Source organism: Rhineura floridana, chromosome 2 (assembly GCF_030035675.1).
Source record: "Rhineura floridana isolate rRhiFlo1 chromosome 2, rRhiFlo1.hap2, whole genome shotgun sequence".
NCBI lineage: Eukaryota > Metazoa > Chordata > Lepidosauria > Squamata > Rhineuridae > Rhineura > Rhineura floridana.
Window position 1 is genome coordinate 104,368,639 of NC_084481.1, and position 22,631 is coordinate 104,391,269.

The 22,631-nt window shown below is 43.2% G+C and overlaps 2 protein-coding genes across 4 annotated transcripts; both read right to left on the reverse strand.

Annotated features, from left to right (window-relative positions):
* Positions 1-3,073: 3,073 nt before the first annotated feature.
* Positions 3,074-18,072, reverse strand: GAL (galanin and GMAP prepropeptide). 3 transcript variants are annotated; one of them, XM_061613077.1, is made up of 7 exons: positions 17,475-18,072; positions 17,006-17,086; positions 15,866-15,920; positions 12,639-12,704; positions 11,966-12,046; positions 9,443-9,520; positions 3,074-3,868 (listed from the first exon to the last, which is right to left on the reverse strand). In XM_061613077.1, exons 2-7 carry the CDS (start codon positions 17,084-17,086, stop codon positions 3,810-3,812), a joined length of 420 nt encoding a protein of 139 aa, XP_061469061.1. In that variant the 5' UTR covers positions 17,475-18,072; the 3' UTR covers positions 3,074-3,809. The 3 variants fall into 3 exon arrangements, with proteins under 3 accessions (XP_061469061.1, XP_061469060.1, XP_061469062.1); XM_061613076.1 differs by having other exon boundaries at positions 3,079-3,871; positions 17,475-18,065; XM_061613078.1 differs by lacking the exon at positions 12,639-12,704 and having other exon boundaries at positions 3,086-3,871; positions 17,475-18,036.
* Positions 17,861-22,223, reverse strand: LOC133377972 (keratinocyte-associated protein 3-like; the record flags this gene model as incomplete). The annotated part of the gene is made up of 2 exons (XM_061612759.1): positions 17,861-18,091; positions 21,732-22,223. Coding segments are annotated over 2 exons (723 nt in total), but the record flags the coding sequence as incomplete, so codon positions are not given.
* Positions 22,224-22,631: the final 408 nt, after the last annotated feature.

Genomic DNA, 22,631 nt, shown 5'->3' on the forward strand with positions numbered 1-22,631 from the left:
GGTTTCTATGTCATCAGGTAAGTTTTTTCTGTTTCCATTTTCACAGGATATCCCCTTTCCCTTTATGTCACAGTTTCCAGGATGAGTTTCTTGATTTGTACCTTTACTGGTGCAAGCTCTTGGTCTTTGTTCTCTGTCATATATCCAAGCCTGTTAAACAATGGCATCCTTCCATAAGAGATGATGTTGAATGGCTTTCACCTGCCTTGCAAGTAGGGGTGGCTGGTGCCTAACGGAACTAGTAGGGCAGAAAGCAGGGATGCCAGTGGTAGGTGCAGCCAAAGCCAACAATGGGTGGAGCCAACTAATTCTAGTTTTGCCTCCATTGTCTTCCTCACTGCTGAGTTCTGCAAGACCAAAATGAAGACTAAGGAGAAGGAAGCTGGGTCACCTGCTCGGATGGTTATAACAAGATAGGTAGATGGGAACTGGCTGAAGGCAGATAGGGGTTGGTGGGGCAGTGCCCATTTGCTGTAATGGACCAACATCCACTGCTTACAAAGAAGGGATCTGGGAAAGGCACCCACAGATATATTCTTTTCTGTGGAGCATTTTGGTAATTGAGTTACAAACTTGAGTAGCTGGATCCCTTGTGGAACATCCTAGAATACCTCAATGTCTGATTGTTTGTAACTCAATCGCTTGGATCCAAAGTTAGCTTAAGGAAGTGAATGGAATGAACGTTTTGCATCCCCTCCTCCCTGCAGCCACCTGCACCTCAGAAAGCCTCTCTGCAGGATCACCCCCCTCCAACAATGTAAGATGAAGTATGGGGGTGCTGGGGACAAGAGAGGATGGGAAACATTTTGCAATATTCAAGACCAAACTTGAGCAATTCCTCCCCTTCCCCTGCCCCCCATACCCAATTCCACATTGTCCAGGATCCTCCCCTTATCCTCAAGAATTTTTTTGGGGGTGCAGCTAACTGTAAGGGAAATGAGGGAACATGATTTTTTTCTTCCATTAACCTCCATTAGCTTAGGATCCAATCCGCTATTAGCACTGCATTCCTCAGAAGGGTACTGATATAATTAACCATGATATTGCTGAAAAATTCCTAAGGTATCTTAACACATTTTAGGCCCTGACACCTGCAAGTTCAGTTTCTAGCCTGGAGAGGATATTTATTTATTTGTTTGTTTTGTTCCCAGCTGTCTCATGCAGATGGAGGGAGCGGGAAGAAACAGAGATGGCTGCCAATTTTCACTCCTTCAGGCATCCCCTACAGGTGAAGTTTGTAGTATCTAGTGTAAGTCCCTGTTCTTCTAGCTTTGGAGCTGTATTGTCCTCCAGGTCTGCAACAGGAATAACCAATGTGGTGCCCTCCAGATGTTGTTGAACTCCAGCTCCCATCTGCGCTAGCCATCATTGCCAGTGGTCAGGTATGATGGAAGTTGCAATCCAAAAACATCTGGAGAGCAACATGCTGGCAACCCTAGATCTACAATCATGCCTGAATACCTGTCTCTGAGCCTCAAAAGCAATCTTCAACGCACACTCAGTTTTATCTACAGACTCTTGTAAGCTTGGATTTGAGCATCCCATCATGGCTAAGTTCTACATGGATCTGACTGTCCTGCAATCATTGCCAAAAAACTGAATGAAGATGGATTTGTTCCATCTTTGGAGAAATTTCCACCACTTTGCATGTTTAGAATGAGATTCACTTGTGTGTAAATTGGATAATTGAGTACCCATGTTTTTTCAATTTTTACAAAGCTAACAACAAGGCCTGAGAAAGATCGGAATTTATAGGTGGAATGGTTGTACACAGAAATGCCCATATGCTTGACTAACAGCACAAACCAGTGCATGTTTACTCAGGAGTCTTATTTTCTTCAGTGAGACTTATTCCCAGGTGTTCATAGGATTACATCCTAAGATTCTAATCTGTTCTTTTGCCTCATATTCAGAGAAAGGTCACACAATACAGTGAAAAAGACACTATCCATGAATGTAGCTGTGCTAAATAATAGCAATGGAATCTGAATCGGAGCTGCTACTCTCTCACAGAAAGTGCACTCTCCTACAAAAACGTTAAAACAGATGTGTAGACTTCTTTCTTTAGGCCAACTATATATGCTACATGTAACGGTAGCCCTGGGATGGGAAACTTGTGTCCCTCCAGATATTGCTGGATTACAGCTTCCATCACCCCTGGCCCATTGGCCATGCTGGCAGGAGTCAGAGAGCAACAGCATTTAGAGCGACACGTTTCCCACCAATGCATTAACCCAATGGCGCTTTTCAATTGGGAAACAGTGTGTGTGTGTGAGAGAGATTAGTGACGTAGAAGGGAGGCATACTGGACCCTTTTCCAATTAGCTATTTCTGTTTTTCACAGCTCCCCACCACCACTAACGCATTATCCCATTCCCAGAAAAGGACCCTACAAAGCTTTGTGCTATTACCATTGTAAAAATGTAAATGTACTGCCTTCAAGTCGATTCTGACTTATGGCGACCCTATGAATAGGGTTTTCATGAGGCTGAGAGGCAGTGACTGGCCCAAGGTCACCCAGGGAGCTTCATGGCTATGTGGGATGTGGGGATTCAAACCCTGGTTTCCCAGGTCGAAGTCCAACACCTTAACCACTACACCACACTGGCTTACTAGTATTAATAGGTCACTCTGTTCATATGAGATCCAGTGTGGTATAATGGTTAGAGTGCTGGACTCTGACTGGGGAAACCAGGGCTTGAATCCCCACTCAGCCATAAAGCTTACTGGGTGACCTTGGGCCAGTCACTGCCTCTCAGCCTAACCTACCTCACAGGGTTGTGAGGATAAAATAGGGAGGTGGAGAAGCATATACACCACTTTGAGCTCCATGGAGGAAAGGTATTTATTTGTTACATTTACATACTACATTTCTTTTTTTAAACAATTACTTTTGGCTCTGCATAGATTTGTGACAGACTTACTGCCAGCCTATGCATTTCATGGCCCTTTGTGCCTCGCTATTTACAAAAGACATAGGGGAGGGGCTGGGTATGTGTGGTACATACATGTCCACCAATGGAAGATGCTTATGAGGACTTCTCTGTTGCTGCTACAACAGACTAACAGGCCTGCCTCTTAGAGTGTTATACTGTGCAATGTAGCTGATTGTCTGCCAGAGCTAAAGGAAGGACGGCGGAAACAGCTGTAACTGATTTCAGCAAAACAAGAGATGTAGCCGCACACTACACATTAAGCATAACATGTAGTTTGACCCTTAGTGCAGCATCTTCTGTCACCTGGCATAAAGGACGTAAAGGAGTCAAGAGGACTGAACAGCCCATAGATCTACCTGTTGCTATGGATGATGGCTTTTTGGCTTGGAAGAGTTTCCATTGCCGAGCTACTCATCAAAAATGGTTCCTGTCTGAGCGTCTTGGGTAGGATCTGCATTGTTTGAAACAGGTAGTTGTGTTTGCTGTTGTTACTGCATACATTTCTTTGCTTTACAGCAAAAAGAGATTTCTTTTGGGTCACACCAAATGAGTTCCCCTATTGTCACTATCAGCCCTTGAAAAGAAACAGATCTGAAAGCAGGACTGAAGCCCCCTTAACTATAGCAAAAGCTTCATAATATTCTAGGAAATGTGAAACAAGATGCAGCTGCTATTTTTTTATTTTGTCATTTATCTAAAGTAAAATTTTTATCAAGGAAATTTTTTACAATGTGACATCACTGAAGAAAGAAAAGACAAAAAGAAGTTGACAATGAGTAACAGTGTGAAAGGTCAATGCAGACAATAAATGTCTTATTTTGTTCAAAGTTTGATGTTGGGAATTTATAACACAGAGTATGAATACATTCTCTTTCAAGACTGATTTGTTTCTTCTGAGGAAACTGTTGTAGGTATGTCATCAAAAGCCCCAGCTTCTGAAAAATAAATGAAAATTAAAAGTGTATTTTTGTGTGATAGGAAAGAAAGTGCTCAGTGACAAATCTATAAAGCTACAGTAAATTTCTAAAGCAATTCTGATACAAAGCAAAGCATTCTAACTCATTTTTTCTCAAAAAATTAAAAAAACACATTATTCCTTTTTTATGCTTTAATTCCTTGACTATTTGCAATTATGGCTGGCTGGAATGTTGATACAGACATGTTTCAGGGTTTAAATCAGGGATGGGAAACCTCTGTTCTAACAGGAGCAGCTAATCATCCCTGACCATTGGCCATGCTGGCTGGAGCTGAAGGGGAGTTGTAGCCTAGTAGCATCTGGAAGATCACAGCTTCCCCATCCCTAGCTTAAATATATGGCAAACTCAGAGTATATTTCTCTTCTTGCACACAGCTGCATGAGGTTTGCCACCCAAGAACATTTTCATATGTCATCCAATCTGCTTTTATTTCCTTATTGAGGAAACATTTTCTGGCTTTGACTCAAAGGTTGCCTCATTGACAGAAACACTGTCATCAGATTTGCAATTACAGTGCCTGCCTTTCATCTTGCTGTTATTGTTCTCTCCTTGTACAAATGATTTTCTACATACATTACACACCGCTCCCTTTGTAGAAAACACATTGCCTAAAAACCAGAAGAAATTCTGGAAAGGTGAAATTTATTTCACCTGTCATTTTCCTGAAACAATTAAGAAGCTATTCAGCATTGGAAAAGTGTGTGTAAAAAGTCTGTTCTGGAGTGAGGATGCTACAAAGAGAAAGCTATGTCCCAGCCAACTAAACCAGCATGATCAAGGGGCTGGAACAACTATCCTCTGACAAAAGGTTACATTATTTGGGGCTTTTTAGTTTAGAGACAAAGCTGCTAAGGGGGTGGGGAATGATAGACATGTACAAAATTAGACATGGTATGGAGAAAGTGGATATAGAAAAGTATTTCTCCCTCCCGCATAACACTAGAATTTGGGGGCAGCCAATGAAGCCGAATGTTGGAAGTTTCAGAACAGACAAAAGAAAGTACTTCTTCACACAGAGAGGTGTGTTTTCCTGGGGGGACGTTCCGGGACACAGCCCTGTGACTTTTTTTGCAGCTGGCCCTCTCCTGGTGTCTGTCTGTCTCTACAGCCAATCAAGCCACAGAAAGCCAAGTGTGTGCTTGTGTTTAAAAGCTACACAGCTAATCAGCAATCAGCATGGATCCCCTTGCATGTGTGTGCCAGTGTGTGTATTTACCTAAGAAGCAGGCTTTTACCCTGCATTTAGATCACTGAGACTTAAGACTTAGTAAAATAAGAAAAGCTACTTTATTTATGGAAATACATAGCAGATAGGCAAGGCATACCTAGTTCTAGCTAACTAAGTTGGAGGCGCAATGCCCAGACTTGGGCATTGCCCTCATGGCTCAGGAGGGAGAGCAAAGACAAAGATGTCTCCTTTCTCCTCAGACAGTCGAAAAAGAAGACAAAGGAAGGAGGGGCAGGTCAGCTTCCCTGAGCATATCAGTTTACAACGGAAGGAAGTTAGGTAGAGAAGAGCTCAGGTAAAGGTAGGCAAGCCTAGCCAGCTGGAGGACCCTAACTCTATCTTCCTTCTGGAATACAAACAAAAGAACCCAAACAGGAGTTGCTCTTGCCCCACTTCCAACACCCCTTCTCAATGAGTGTTTGGTTCAGCCCACGAGGTTCATCTTGTCTTGCAGCTTGCAGTATCTGACTTTGCCCAACGCCTTCATCAGAGTGTCTGCAGTCATGCCTTCCATTGGACAATACTCCATTTTGAGTATTGCAGTCTTCTGCAGTAGATATCGCTAATGAAATGGTGCTTGATGTTTATATGCTTGGTTCATGATTTTACCCTTTTCGACTCCATGAGTCTGATGCATCCTTGGTTGTCTTCATGCATCATGACTAAACAGTTCAAGTAAAAAGGTAAAGGTGTCCCCGCACTTATAGTGCGAGTCGTTTCCGACTCTTAGGGTGACGTCTTGCAACGTTGACTAGGCAGACCATATATATGGGGTGGGATTGCCAGTTCCTTCCCTGGCCTTTCTTTACCCCCCAGCATATGCCGGGTACTCATTTTACCGACTATGGATGGATGGAAGGCTGAGTGGACTTCGACCCCTTTTACCGGAGATTCGACTTCCTCCTTCCGTTGGAATTGAACTCCGGCCATGAGCAGAGCTTCGGCTGCGTTACTGCCGCTTACCACTCTGCGCCACAGAGGAGTAGCCATGCCATGTTGCTTGCTTCAGAAGCTGACACATACTCTGCTTCTGTGGAAGAGAGTGCTACAATCTCTTCTTTGTTTCTTGCCCAGCTGATCACTGGATCTCCATAGCAGAAGATGTTTCCACTGGTGGATTTTCAACCTGTAGTGTCTTCAGCCCAATCAGCATCTGCATATCCCACTGGTTTAGGATCTCAGGTAGCCACTAACTTGTTTCATGGTAGCAGTGCCTTTTAGATATCTCACCATTTTCTTGATTGCTTCCCAGTCCTTTTTTGTTGGCGAGCTGGTTTTTCTGCACAGGTATCCCACTGCCACCATCACATTTGGCCTGGTAACAGTGCTGATATACAGAAGTTTTCAGATGGCTTGTCTTGTATCTCTCAACTTTTCCTTCAGCATCTTGTTTTTTCTTAAATATCCACTTGCAGCCTACAGCTTTCCTTCCTTGAGGAAGCTTGGTCAGTGTCCAAATTTTGTTCTTTTGTAGAGCTTCCAGCACTTCCTTGGCTGCCTACCTCCACCTCTCAGCTTCAGCTTTGGGTAAGACTTCAAACTCTTTCCAGATCTCGGTGCTGGAAGTTCATCTCTCACACGGTAAGCAAGTCTTTCTGGTGGTACACCTTTGCTGGTGCGTTCAGGGTGTCTGGGTGCTGACGCTTTGGCTGCCCCTCCTGGCTCTGATGCCTCTTCTGGCTCAGACTCCTTGTCTTCCTCTGCTGGTGTATAATAATGATCCCTTCTGTGGTGGAAGAATAGCTCAGTTTCTTATTCCATTTCGCTGTCATCTGTTCGGTGTGGTGCCCTTTCTGATTGGTGTGCACTTTCCTTCATAAAAGTGGACAGCTCTGTATACTCCAACTTTGCCAGTTTTGGGATCTATGAACTCTGTATCCTTTCTGCTTTGAAGAATATCCAATGAATATTGCTTCCTTGGCAGTGTTGTCAAATTTTGATCTCTTTTATTTCGGGATGTGTATAAAGGCCTTGCAGCCGAATACATGAAGGTGAGACACATCTTGGTGTCTAATCATGCCATAGCTAGAAAGGTGTTTTGTTGGTTGCAGATGCCAGAGGTCAGTTCTGCAGGTAGGTGGCAGTAACTGCTGCTTCCCCCAAGCATTTCTGTGGTAACTGTGCATCTTCCAACAAGGAACAAATCATCTGTTCAAGAGTCCAGTTCATGCATTTTGTGACCCCATTTTGTTCCGGAGTATAAACAACTGTAGTCTGGTGCTCTATGCCTTCCTCACGTAGAAAGTCTTGCATAGCCCTGGACACAAACTCTCCTCCATTGTCAGATCTTAGAATTTGTGGTTTTCTGCCAAATTTGTTGGACACAATTCAGACACAGCCCTTCAATTTTTGACATACTTGACATTTCTCTCTCAAGCCTGATTTGTTAGGGGGTTTGCATCAGAATCTTACAAAAATGTAGGGCTTTCAAAGAGTCCCACACAGACTCATAGCAGCCAACGTGGAGGGTAGGTGAAGATGGGCACACTGGGGGGGAGGGAGGATTGGGCTAAGAGTGAGGAAAAATAGAGTTTTCACACAGAGAAGGGGGATGAAGGAAGGCTGAAAGAAGGAAGGCTGCTTGTAAAATACAATGTGCATTGCTTGTAAAATATTTTTTCTCAGTGGTGCTTTTTGCAGATTGTCTAGGAGAAAGTGTGGGGGGGCGAGAGACAAACAGCTAAGAAGAATGAGGGCATTTTACAGATATCACTGCATGAGACAGAACTCTTTCTCACAGCTGATCTACAAAAAGCAGGTTTCTTCCCCTTGTAAAACACAGGCAGCCTCATTCTTCTTAGCCCTTTGCTCTTTCTCTCCCCCCTCCATTTTCGCACCAACAATCTGCAAAAAGCACAATCAAGGGAAAAAGAACTGCTTTACAAGCAATTCCCCTTGTATTTTACAAGCAGTCTTCCTTCTCCCTTTCTTCAGCCTTCCTTTGCCCCCTTCTTTGTGAGGAAATGCCACCTCACCTCTCCACCCACTCTTCTTAGCCCTCTTTCTTTCTCTCCCCATGCACCCTCCATTTTGGCTGCAGTGAGTCTGTGCAAGGAGAAAGAAACACTTGACAAGCAATGCCCCTTGTATTTTACAGCTTCCATGTGCAAGAGAGAAGCCCTTCTCTCAGCTGATATGCAAAACGCAGGGGAAAGAAACCTGCTTTTTGCAGATCAGCTGCGAGAGGGACCTTTCTTGCAGGCAGCAATGCCTGTAAAATACCAGTTTCTTTGTCCCCACCCTTCATAGGGAAGGCAGAAACAACCACTTTGCTAGCTCTGTGTTTGGTGCTTTGGGAAGTGCCAAGCATAGGGATAGCAGCACCCCATGTGCAGTGATTTCCAAGCACCTGATTGCCAACCGGATGCTGTGGCTTGGGAACCTTCTGTAAGGGGTTTTGATAAGTGGGTTGGATAATGATGTCATGTGATTGACAGGTGGGTGTCCCCAGTCACCTGTCAAATTTGGCCTGTGAGGCCGATCCTGGTGACTCACGAAGGGACCCTGGATTTCTAAATCTGCCACTACACTACTGCACACAACACATAGTTAAACTATGGAATTTACTTCCACAAGAGGTAATGATGGCCACCAACTTGGACGGCTTTAAAAGGAGATTAGACAAATTCATGGAGGATAAGGCTATCAGTGGCTATTAGCCATGATGGCTAGGTTCTCCCTCCACTGTCAGAGTCAGTGTGTCTCCAAATACCAGTTGCTGCAAATCAGAAGTGGGGATACTCAGGGCTTGCTAGCAGGCTCCCCACAGGCATCTGGTTGGCCACTGTGAGAAGAGGATGCTGGAGGAGACGAAGCAGGGCTCTTCTTATGGTCTTGTCTCTGCCAGTGACAGCACATGAAAAACCCTCCAGTGACTAAAAGAGTGAGTGGGAAGATCCAACTGTCTTAATCCCAAACCTGCAGTGGCAAGTTCTGTGTTCTCCAGGAAAGGATGCTGTTGCTATTCTTGGGGTTCCTTTGAGTATGCAGATACCCACAATCTCACCACCAGTCACTAACAGTTTACTATTAGAGGGGGAGATATTGTCTAAGGGTTGTATCCAACACTGCTGTTCCGCTTGCACAAAGCACTTCCACTTGCACAAAGGAGTTCCCCCCTCTTCTCCCCTGAAGCCCCAGGCACCCTCAAAATCTGCTCCAGAGGGTCCCCCAACCCCTGGGGCACGCAGGGAGAGGAGAGGAAGAGGAAGTCCCATTGTGCGAGTGGAATGGGTACAACTATTCATTTCAAATGACTTAACACAATTATTCCTTCAAAGTGAAAACAGAGGTCTGCTAACCTTTGAGATGTAAGTAGGTCAAAAATTCAATTACTGTATGCATAATACTGTCATCAGTCAGTGGTCTTCCAAAAATACCTGGAAAATATTAGTCAAGTATTACTGAATTTGCTATTAATAAAATAATTAAGCAGTGGTAATGGGGAAAAACTGCAATAATATAATACACATTAAGATATAAGGGTGTGTGTTTCCCTGTTGACTAGACAATGTTTTTGTTAGGGGTCTAATCATGGTAGATCTCTATAATCAGCAACTATAGTATATTTTCCAGCAACAATGAAGTTGCTTCTAAGAAACAGAAGTTGGTCTGTTTCTGTGACAAGCAAGTAGGGACACCAGGCCAGAATTTAGAATCCTCTATGAAAAGTTCATTATTGATTTCCATTATTTAAAGCCTCTACTTTTCATAGGTAAAAATATTAAGTAAATGTGTATATGGATTACATCCATATGTATGTGTGGAACGACTTCCTCAACTGCAGCGGAAATCTCCCTCCCTCTAACTCACCTGTGTGCTTGCTGCATCACCCCCAAATCAGCTCTAGACATTTGGGGAATTCCCCAGAGCAGATTTGGGGGGCAGAGGTATGGGGGGAAGGAGAGGGAACAGGAGTATAGTCATCCAGGGTCCCAGGGGGTCTTAGATCCCTTTTTTGGGAGCAGGGTCACAATGTCTCCAGCATCCTAAAAGCCACTCTGCTTAAAAAGGAAGTATATTGGCAACCAAGAAGAGTCTTCTAACATACTTTCTTGTTCTTTCCTGTTGATTACAGCCAATCAGAGTGAAAGGAGGTGAGTCAGCCACTGAGAAGACTCTTCTCAGTAGCAAACACGCTCTCCTTCCGTGCTGATTAGCTCCTAGGGACATCTGTGTTGTAGAAGGCATTAACAAGGATAGAGAAGCAGAAATCAGTATTCAGACCTGGGCAGGTTATTCTATAATCTTTGAAGGTTGTATAATCTTAGAAGGAGGTGTTGCTGTGGGGTGTGTGTGGCTGTGACTATTATGGGCTCCTGCTGGGACGAAGGGTGGGATATACATCAAATAATAAATAAATAATAAATATTATGAAGGGACCCTGCACTTCTGAATTTGCCAACACACTACTGGAAGGCAAGTTCTGTTCTGCTCGCTGATGTCATTCCATACGTGCAATTTAGTTGGATACAACCCAATTTCTCATACTTTGATTATGATAATAATATATTTTTTAAAAGTCTTCTTTTACCTGGCAAATGTACCTAACATAAGCACAGATTTCTGATGACCACATGGATTATATTACATTTTAAAGCCTTTAAAAAAATAGTTTGCAAAATTAGGTCTCCCTGAGGCTTTCCATTATTTAATACTTCCAAAAAACAAACCTCTGCACTAGTTTGTAATTGAAGAATAAGAGGTACATTTTAAATCTATTCAAATGATAACTCTCCCACATAAAAAGCGCTAAACCTCCAGTTTTTATTATCTTTTGTGATAAATGTGCATAAAATTATCTGCATGTGCCCAGTCAACACCAAGTTTTGTGAGAAAGGTGCACTAAAATTAGGTCGATAATAAAAACTGAGGAGTATTTAAGTCAGCCTTAAGGCCAGAAAAGTTGCTAGCCTGAAAATGTTTTTACTACTGGCATTATGAAAAATGATTTGTGGCATTGGGAAGAGATTTCATAGTAGTGACCTTTTTGCTTTCTACTGTAGGTACAAAGAAACTCCCCATGAAAGTCCATGCACCCTCTGGTTTCATACAGTTACCCTACACAGCGAGCTGACTTTTTTCTTTCTTTCTGGTGGCATTTACCTCCCCCTCGGAAAATCAACATGACTCTCGGACTAGAACAAAAACAACATTTGAGACACTTTGGGGGTCGAGTTCAGGCCTTTATCTCAGTGGTGAAATTCTTTATGTGATGGAGAGACTCATGCCTCCACCACACACATAACATATGATGTGAGTACTCCACATGGAGACTCATACAAGCAGCTGATTCATGTGATTCTTCCTTCTGAAAAGTGGAGGGGGACCCATGTCACATATTACTTCAGTTACATTGTTGAGGGGAGGGCCATGTCCCCAGCCTCCCAACATATGAACATTATCACTGCCAGAGTGAACATTTGAAGCCTGAACTAGGCATGTATGTACATCTAACTATTCACAACAATGAATTCTGAATAGCTAGTTGCTATAATCTGCACCCGTCAATCCATTAACACTGTTCTCATATACCGTATGAAAAGAGGCTTTCCCTCTAGTTTTAAGTCATTTAAAAATATTTTTAATTTTAAAGTACATTAAGAATTAAGAAGGGGGCGACACAACCCAGACATCAGTGGGTTAACTGGACCTGCTGAAAGTTTAGATCTCCTGAAAGGCTGCCAAGCCCCTCTGGAGAACTTTGGAAGAGAGGCTTTCTTTAGAATCCAGAAAAATGCCAGAGACTGGTTGGTGGGCAGCTTCCCAGATATCCCTGGGATATCCCCTCCTCAGTTGGTACCCAAAAGAGATAATGACTTTACCTGCTTTTGTATTTCCTTCAGGCTGTATGTCACGTTTACCAGCTAGACCATGCTTGTCATGAAAAACTCTATCTATTGCATCTGTTGATAAATGAGAGAGGTTTTATTACCCGGAAATGTTTACTGAGTAGCCTGAGATTTACCTGATTCACACCAGGTAAAAAGATTTCAGGTTTGAACAAGGACATAATGGGCGTTTTGTGATGGAATGATACACAGCAAATGAACGAAGAGAAGCATGTCACTTAAACAGACACACCAACTGTAAACCAATGTATTCAGCTGCAACACTGGCACACGACTGCTCCAGCACCATCACAATGTTATATTTTATTATGTTGGAGTGGTGCAGCTATTGGTATAATGCATCCCAATTGTTTATGTGTTGCTTCAGCCAAATGTGGAACTTAGCCATTAGCAATGAATGAGAAAGGCATCTTCTAAACGATCTCTAATTTGCAAGCCCTGTTTGTCCATTCCTGAAAAGCCTTGACTAAAAGAGGTGAGCATATTTGGATGCATGAAGTGTGCAGTCTTAGGCCCACTGTGTCCAATTTAGAAAATGTAGTAGCACTGTTGCTTCCTTTGGTTTTAAGAAGTGACCTTTCAGTTAGTTTGCTTTGACAGTAAACTGCAGTTCGTTTACACAAATAACCTCCAAAAGCCATCTTACATTCCCCAGGTGGCTCTTCTCTCCCCCTTGCACTGGGCATTTCCTTGAGGAGCTGTTCAATACGACCTGAAACAGATGATGGCTATTACCCAACCTTAGAGAACATGGAACTTGATCAGTAGATCTCCTTTGTATGGAATGGAGATTTGGTTGTCTACACAGTCTATTCTGTCACTGTTCATTTGACACGAGCACAAACAGAACAAATAAAACATTCTAAGTAGATGTATTTGGGTAGTGTTCTTAAAAATGTGTTTATTATGCTTTACTTCTTATACATAAAGACACCCCCTTTTCTGGGCTTGAAAGTTATTTCTACAGCATGCTGATTCATCACTGTAATCAAATATTGACCAATTGTGGAAAGGTATCTTTAATACACCCAAGATGCAGAAGAGAATGTGTGCGACTGTTACATTCTGAAAATGTTTTTTGTTAAATTCAGCTTAGTGGGAATCAAAGCAGCTAGAGGTTACTTCAGGATGTGTACACGGGGAACCTTGTTACTATTATGGCTTGCTCAATTGTAACCTGGACTTCAAATGTTGGCTTAGGCAGTAATAGTAAAAACAACAACAATCCCAGAGTGCCCATCCAATTATTTTCCCTTCCATATTCATCACTGTAATTTATTTATTTATTATTTGATTTATATCCCACCCTTCCTCCCAGTAGGAGCCCAGGGCAGCAAACAAAAGCACTAAAAACACTTTAAAACGTCATAAAAACAGACTTCAAAAGGTATTAAAACAAAACATCTTTAAAAACATTTTTTAAAAAAGCTTTAAAAACATATTAAAAGCAATTCCAACACAGACTGGGATAAGGTCTCAACTTAAAAGTCTTTTTGAAAGAGGAAGGTCTTCAATAGGCACTGAAAAGATAACAGAGATGGCACCTGTCTAATATCTGTTTCAACACAATGAATTTGAACGCATAAGCTGTATTTGCAAATGTAATATCAAAAGGGCAACAGTTTAGGGCAGGCGGGGTCAATTCTCTCCACCCCTCTGCTTCATGGGATTATTCCTCAGGAGCACCTACATCTCCGATCCCTACGATGTATTAAAAAAAGCAACCACAAGAAATGGGTGCTTCTATAGCAGAGCTCCGCTTTGCGGCGTTCCACCGATACAGCAGTTGTCAACTGCAGAAAGGCCCCACTCCTATGGCGCTTGTTCCACTTTTACGGCATTTTTTGGGTGTTGGGCGCCATTTTAGACAATGTTAGTCAATGCGTTCTGCTTTACGGCGGATTTCGCTTTACAGCGGTGGTCCAGAACGGAACCTGCCGTATAAACGGAGCCCTGCTGTATACAACAGTGTCAGAGATTCCTCCCTCTCCAACATAATATCAGTGCTAGCATGATTCAGGATGTAGTCTCTATTCAAGGGATCACCTTCTGTCAGAAGGTTGAGCTGTGCTAGGGAGACTTCACTCTGCCCTCTACCCTTAACTAAAGCACCAGCTGTTGCTCAACCAGTCACCTCTTTCCCTGCGCAATGAGCTGTTGCTGCTGCCATTGCGTCTGTTGCTCTATGGGGGCAGGGGGAGCCGCTTTCTTCTTAGCTAGAATTCCCACAAACCACACCAGCTGGAAGAACGTCCCTGGGAGATTTCTGATCAACTTCTGTCAGAGTTAACGTGTCCTTGCTTCTGTTGCTTCTTCATGTGGAGGGGTGAGAAAAGGTTTTGTCAGTTCTACCTTATTGTTGCCTTTAACGTCAGGGTTCAAGAAGCAAAGGGAAGAAAGCCTTAGAAAGTTCACTTCTGCTTGAAATGATGCTGCATAGGCTACATATTTTACACGTCTTTAATGTGAAATTAACTAGCTTTCCCCTTTTCACCACTGAAGCGATTTGGAGCTAAAGTTAAAAAGGGGGAACACATGGGTGAAATTGATAAATTCTGTAACCATTTCACTTTTAAAAACCCTGCCATAGTTTCAGCTAGACCCAGGCTGGTGTGGTCCCCTGAAAATGGAGAGGAAGATTTAGCCCACTCCTGCTTTTAATTACAGCCAACCCATAGCAGAGGGATGGCATTTTAGAACTGGTAACTGTGAAGGAGTGACCAAGTAACAGACAGGAAGAGGATTACCCATCCTCACAAGTCACACCTCTATACCAGAGGAGACAACATAACTCCATCAGTTCATTCCTGAAAGAATTACACTATAATTGTGATGGAAGCTCCAAAAATCAAAACAAACCAGCCCTTAAAAACCTCTGGATGATACCCGGGAGAAAATAGGAATGCAATCATTTGGAAGAATGGAGTTTCAGGAATAAATCAATGAGCAAATGGTATCAATACTGGAGGAAAAAGTTACTGTGGAAACATCCTTAATCTTGCATTTATCCAAGAGCAAGCTTTTGAACCTTACTGTGAATTTTGTTGTTTCCCCCCCCTCCACAGCCACTCTCTTGGTCCCCTCCTCTACCAAAATGGCCTTTTCAATGATGGCAAATATTTCCCCAACTCAGATATCATATATCTATATAAAGCACTGATCAACAGCACAATCGATCCGAAGTCTGATTCCAATGCTTTCCCTGGGATTTAGGAACATACGAAGCTGCCTCATACTGATGTAGAGCAGTGGTCCATCTAGCTCAGTATTGTCTACACTGGCTGGCAGTGTTCCCCAGAATTTCAGACAGGGTTCTCTCTCAGTCCTATCTGGAGATTGAACCTTGGACCTTCTGCATGCAAAGCAGGTGCCATGTTTACTTTACTGGGCTGTGCCCCCACTGTATGCAGACAGTTGAAAAATGTGCAGACAGCAAAGGAAAATTGAAAGATATGAACTCTAAAGCAGAAAATACAACTTTCAAGAATTACATTTCAGGGTATGAATCCAGGAAAGTTGATAACCACATCCAGAGATACTCATGTGTATATTTAATAATCTGTGCATGGCTCATCATGAGAAATGAATGATGAGCTTTCAGATAAAATTGGTTTACTCTCAGAATTCAAGCGTGGCAATAGAACAGTTATTCCTTCAAAGTATTCCACTGTAAGCAGGTTACAAAAAACATGAGAGAACACAGTGATTTCATGTCAACTCCCCAAGCTGGGAATGAGAGAACTAGCATGGGATATTACACGTATGATTCATTTCTATAACACGTTTAGTATGCATTGAGCTTGAGAAACCTTCCAGAGTTAATTTTCTGTTATTCCAGATGGCTTTCAGATAATAGAAAACGTTTGGACTCACGTGGGCCAAGCAGATAACCAGCACTATTCATAGTCCATCCCCTTTTCTCTTTAGCCTTACAGAAGGGAAAATTGGGAGATTAATTTTTTTGACACATTTTATTATTGCTGCCCAATATATATTTCAAAAGACAGAAACATCAGCCTGAGAAATAAAACTGATAATTTATAACCACACATTTATTAGGCACAGATCATACATTTCATAATATAAAACAGCCACCCAAATCTAAAACTGTTTACTTGAAAATAAGTCAATCGATCATCTATACCTATGTCTATAGCATTTATAGTGTAATTTCAAAAACTGAATGTTAAGGAAAAATTGTGGGTACTATATGGCTGAAGAAAATTGTATGCAACTGGGCTATTTTTTCATATTTTGTAGTTTCAGGATACTTGGGAGAAGGCTCAATTGATTTCAACAGCACTTACTTCCAGATGACAGCCAGTGTGGTGTAGTGGTTAAGCCAGTGTGCCTCCAGATGTTGTTGGACCACAACTCCCATCAGCCTCAGGCTGATGGGAGTTGTGGTCCAACAACATCTGGAGGCACACCAGTTGGGAAAGGCTGGGTTAAGGTGTTGGACTACGACCTGGGAGACCAGAGTTCAAATCCCCACACAGCCATGAAGCTCACTGGGTGACCTTGGGCCAGTCACTGCTTCTCAGCCTCAGAGGAAGGCAATGGTAAACCCCCTCTGAATACTGCTTACCATGAAAACCCTATTCATAGGGTCTCTACAAGTCGGAATCGACTTGAAGGCAGTCCATACTTCCAGATAAATAAGTTTAGGCCTGCACCCAGGTTGATATTAACATCTCGGGAGCAAGCACTTCATATTCTCACTACTGTGAAACTCTGTCAAAAGATTCACACCATTTTCTTTTGAGTTCCTGTGCTCTCCTTCAAAAAATTACTTGTTCCTCTCCAACTGGAAGAGATCAACCTTTTAAAAACAGGATGGCTCCCCCCCCCGACTCCCTCCGTCCTCTGCCCCCGCCCCGCGTTTGTTTAGTAGCTGTTCACACCTATATTTGCACCAGGAGTTGGAACGCGACGAAAAGGTCGAGCCGGAGCACGTGTTGCTCGGCTCCTTGTTAGTCGGAAGTTGTGTGAAAAGCGGAAAGCGCTACTTACGGATAAGACCAGCCCGAACGTCTCTGAGACCGCAGCGCCGAAGATCAAGGAGGCGAACAGGAGACTAGTACACCTCTGCATCTGAAAGGAGAGAAAACCCCATTGATCCCTGTGCCTGTCAGCCGAGGGGGTGGAGAGCCCTCCTTCCCAGGGGGAAGAAAGTAATGGAAGGGGGGGGCGGCGGCGGCGGCGAGCGCTCGTCACAGCAGCGATCAGATCTTGGGAGGGGACAGAAACAGATCAGCGTCGGGGGGGGGTCTTTTGCCGTCACCGGCGATGCTTTTATTCATTTGTTTGTTTGCATGCTTTAAAAAAAACAGCACTAGGGGTGTCCTGCTTTTGAAATCTGAACAACTCCAAAAGCTGTTGCGAACGAGGTCAGCATGCCGCCCTGGGCTCCTGCTGGGAGGAAGGGCGGGATATAAATCAAATGATAAATAAATAAATAATAAACCCAACGGGACAGTACCTTGTGGTGAGGAGCGATGCCCCGCTCGGATATTCAGCTCGATCCTCCTGGCTAGTGATGGGACAGGGAAGCGGTCCCCAGGCGGCTGTGGGGCTGGTTGATCTCTGGGAGCCCTCGGTCACTCACTGCCTGGATCCCGCGGGCGGAGAGGAGGTGCCTGCGGGAGAAGTCTTGGGGAGGCCGGGATAACGCGCGCACCAGAGGGAGGGAGGGGGCTGTCTGAGTGGCACCCAAGCCTGCCTGAGCTCAGCTATTTATGAGCTGCGGCTCAACCTTGTAGGAGCTGCTTGTCTCTTCCCCCGGGGGGAATCGAGAGCCGCCCACACCCTTTGGCCATTTCCCCTCGCCAAGGCAGTGCATTAGGAAGGGCAAAAAATTACAGCAATTCAATTAGAGGCATTTGGAGGCAAGATGTAGGCTGCAGATGGATAACAGCCTAGCCAATTACCTTTCATTACGCCTGGCTTGGCCACCGTGGCCGAGCGGTGAAAAGAGCTCTGTTGACCTGGCCTGGCCTGGCCTCCCGCCTTGCGTCCTCTGGCAACTTCGGGCGGCGGGGAGGGGCGGCGAAAGTGGAAGAGGGCTCTCTTTTCGGAGGAGCAAGCGCCGAAGTCCAGCTAGATGGGAAAGGATTAATAATCATTAATAATTTTTATTATTGCGTCCTCTAGGCACGGGGGGATTTTCAGCCTCACCCTTCAGAGCCCTCTCAACCACAGATGAGAAAGCATTTTCATGGAAAATTTCTTTGATTCGCCAAGGAAAACGTTTACTTGCTTGAGTTTCCTGTTATTAAAACAGAAGTTAACTTTGCTTTGTTTCGTGTATGCAGTTGATGGCCCCTATTGCCTAGTATTGGGCCTTGCCCCTCCCCCCCCCCAAATTTCTTTGGAGCAGAGCTGCTCGCTAGAGACTCTTACGGTTTCTTTTCCAAGACAGTTTAATCTTGACTAAACCAGGAATTCATATGGCTCAGTACTACTTGGTGTATTTTAAATAATGTGCTCCTTTATAAGCCAGTGTGGTGTAGTGGTTAAGGTGTTGGACTACGATCTGGGAGACCAGGGTTCAAATCCCCACACAGCCATGAAGCTCACTGGGCGACCTTGACCAGTCACTGCCTCTCAGCCTCAGAGGAAGGCAATGGTAAACCCTTTCTGAATGCCCCTTACCATGAAAACTCTAGGGTTGCCATAAGTTGGAATTGACTTGAAGGCAGTCCATTTTATAACAGTACAGGCTGAACAGGCATTACGGAGCTCAGCGGCAAGTGTACAAGTAAGTCTGCTGTTAGGGGAGGAGGGATCTTCCTGCAGCCGTATATGTTTGGGTATCCTTATATCCACAGTAATTTTACTCAAAAAGTAAAGGTAGCCATATTGGCCCATAAAAAAAAATCCAAACTCCATATTAGGGCAACCAAAGTGTCATAAGGTAGTGTGCAAGTTTTTGAGCTCTCCAGAGTTCTTTGCCAGGCTAGATGGTAAACAAAATAAGGAGTGTGAGGGATGGAAAAAAATGTTGGCTTGTGGTACAATTCTGCACCTTGTAAGAGCCATAAGATGAAATGTGGAATTTTAAAGTAATTTTACAATTAGTGATCACCTTTAAAGTGACCAAAGTGCATAAAGTTTATAGCAACACACACTTGCACTTACACTTGCACGCATATACCTGCACACAGACATACACACACACACAGCGGCGGTGGTTAAGATGGCGAATCTGTTCTGCATTTGAATTGTCAAAATGAAGTGCACACCAAAATGTGTTCATTTTAAAAGGTACAAGAGGCACTTGCAAAATTCTAGCACTGTTGTATTTCATTATCTGAAAGAGTTTAGAGTTTGAATTGTGCAAGATGCCACATTCATAGTTGTGTATAAACTCTTGAGGCTGGGGTACAATATTCAGGATACAGGAAAAAGAAACCATTCATTCAAGCACTCATCTAGGGTAGAGACACACTGTTCTGCCGGTTCCAGTGCGTCTCTATCTCTTTTTTATGAAAACGGGCACACAACACTAGTCAAGCCTTACCCCTTCTTACTGTTAAACCTGATGAGATCAGCTTGAGTGTTTGTTTGTTTTTAAATTCAGCTTCAAACAGATTTCACAACTGATCAGTAGATCAACCTGTTCTCCCTCCAGGTGCTGCTAATGGAAATGCTTTGCTGTAAGCAGCAAGTGTGCTCACAGCTTTAGTCTGCATTTCTAGTGGCTCTTTCCTGATCAGAAAGGCCAGAACAGCCTCTTTATAGAACTTTGAAATAAAAAATGCAGCAGGGTATGCATACCTATACATACAGCTATGTTGTTGTTGTTATGTGTCTTCAAGCAGATTACGACTTATGGCGACCCTATAAATCTGCAACCTCCAAGAGCATCTCTTATAAGCCACCCTGTTCAGATCTTGTAAGTTCAGGTCTGTGACTTCCTCTATGGAATCAATCCATCTCTTGTTTGGTCTTTTTCTATACCCTTCTGTTTTTCCCATCATTATTGTCTTTTCTACTGAATCATGTCTTCTCATGATGTGTCCAAAGTATAACTTCAGCTTCATCATTTTAGCTTCTAGTGACAGTTTATTTGTCTTTTCTGCAGTCCATGGTATCCACAAAGCTCTCCTCCAACATCACATTTCAAATGAGTTGATTTTTCTCTTATCCATTTTTTTTCACTGTCCAGCTTTCACATCCATATATAGAGATCGAGAATACCATGGTCTGAATGATCCTGACTTTAGTGTTCAGTAATACATCTTTGCATTTGAGGACCTTTTCTAGTTCTCTCACAGTTGCCTTCTTCAGTCCTAGCCTACTTCTAATTTCTTAACTATTGTCTCCATTTTGGTTAATGACTGTGTCAAGGTATTGATAATCTTTGACAAGTTCAATGTCCTCATTATCAACATTAAAGTTACATAAATCTTCTGTTGTCATTACTTTAGTCTTTTTGACGTTCAGCTGTAGTCCTGCTTTTGTGCTTTCCTTTTTAACTTTCATTAGCATTCGTTTCAAATCATTGCTGGTTTCTGCTAGTAGTATGATATCATCCGCATATCTTAAATTATTGATATTTCTCCCTCCAATTTTCACACCTCCTTCGTCTTCGTCCAATCTCATTTTCTGTATGGTACATTCTGTGTATAGATTAAACAAATAGGGTGATAAAATACATCCCTGTCTCACACCCTTTCCAATGGGGAACCAATTGGTTTCTCCATATTCTGAGCTTACAGTAGCCTCTTGTCCAGAGTATAGTTGCGCATCAGGACAATCAGATGCTGTGGCACCCCCATTTCTTTGAAAGCATTCCATAATTTTTCATTATTTATTATTATTTATTGGATTTATTAGTCGCCCATCTGGGAGGTTGTCCAGCCACTCTGGGCGATGTACAGCCAAAAATATAAATTACATTAGACAATAAACGTAAAAACAGCACATTAAAATCACAACCAATAGCTACAGAACCTACAGAACCTAACCCACTTCAAAAGCCTGTTTGAACAGCCAGGTCTTCAAAGCCCGGCGGAAACTCATCATAGAGGGGGCCTGGCGGAGGTCATTTGGTAGAGAATTCCATAAGATCTACACAATCAATGGGTTTGTTGTAATATTTAAAGCACAGGGTGATTTTCTTCTGAAATTCCTTGGTCTGTTCCATTATCCAAAGTATGTTTGCGATATGATCTCTGATACCTCTTCCCTTTCTAAATCCAGCTTGGACGTCTGGCATTTCTCACCCCATATATGGTAAGAGCCTTTGTTGTAGAATCTTGAGCATTACTTGTATGAGATATTAAGGCAATAGTTCGATAATTACTGCATTCCCTGGGATCTCCTTTGTTTGCCTGTGATAGGGAATATTATTATTATTATTTTATTATTATTTATTACATTTGTATACCACCCCATAGGCAAAGCTCTCTGGGTGGTTTACAACAATTAAAAACATTAAAAACAAATATACAATTTTAAAAACACTTAAAAAAAAACAATTTGGGGGAGATTCCTGCGTGGCCAGCTCTGCACCTTGAACACAAGCTCATCTGTCCATTTTAGAACATGAAGGACAGTCTAGCAGCAAAAGTGGGTCGCTCTCTTCCCTCCACTCTCAAAGGCAGCACTCTTCCTCGTCCATTTCAACCAGAGGCTGGTGGTGAGGCTCCCCTTCAGAGCCTTCCTCTGCAGCCACCTCCTGTGGGGCAGCTGCCTGAAGCAGGGCCACGTTGTAGGAGGCTGAAGAGGGGCCAATTCCACAGAGAGAGAGGGAGGCTGTGCAACACCAGGCAGACAAACCGGCTTTCACTGCTGCCATTAACAAGGAAGGAAGCCAGAGGACCAGTGCTGTGTCATAGATGCTGGTAGTGTCAAAAGGGCACTTGTTTGTTATCACAGTGCAGGCATCAGCTGGAAGGGCAGAACTGTAGCAACCGGTAAAGAGATGACGGCCACCGTTGACAACAGTAAGGGAGATGGCAAGTGCCAGCCCCACGCAGCAGGCTCCTGAGATCAGGAAATTTGTCAGGGAGATAACGACCAGGATCCAAGGCAGGTAATGGTGGGAGAAGCTCCGGGACACCAGGATTGCCAGGACGCTGGCAGCAATGCTCAAGAGACCAGAAGCCACCGCAACAACATTACCCACGGCGTACTCCGAGGTGATGGTGTGCACGGGCTGGGCCACGTGGCGCAGGAGGGCGCCATGGACGATGGCCCCCAGCACCAAGGTCAAGTGGCCCAATATTTATTACTGTATTAACACATACCAAACAATGGTAACACTGCAGGTAAATAGAATGGAACAAATATTTAGGATTAGAGTGTTTTAAATAATTGGGTAAGAGAAATGGCAAAATATATGAAGTCTTTCACATGATTCAAGCAGGTTTACAGACTGAGATCATATACTATGAAATGTAAAAATACATATAAATGGCTCCATAAAGCTGTATATTGGTTTTATAAAATACACTTTTTCTTAATAACTCAGGCCATTATCTCACATCTTTTTCTTATTCAAAAAAGGATAAAAGAACAATATGCCAAAAAACCAGGACACCGTGAACATTAAAATAAAAATGTTTTTGCTGTTAGCTGGGTTCATTTTCTTTATCCCTACCAGAAACATTGGAACAATATGTTTTTAACC

Coding starts and splice junctions, on each gene's coding strand:
- GAL (XM_061613076.1), bottom strand. CDS start 17,086: ATGCAGAGGTGTACTAGTCTCCTGTTCGCCTCCTTGATCTTCGGCGCT. Junction 15,921..17,005: donor CGTTCGGGCTGGTCTTATCC/GTAAGTAGCGCT, acceptor CCCTTCTGTAAG/GCTAAAGAGAAAAGGGGATG. Junction 12,705..15,865: donor TGGTTATCTGCTTGGCCCAC/GTGAGTCCAAAC, acceptor CATCTGTTTCAG/GTCGTATTGAACAGCTCCTC.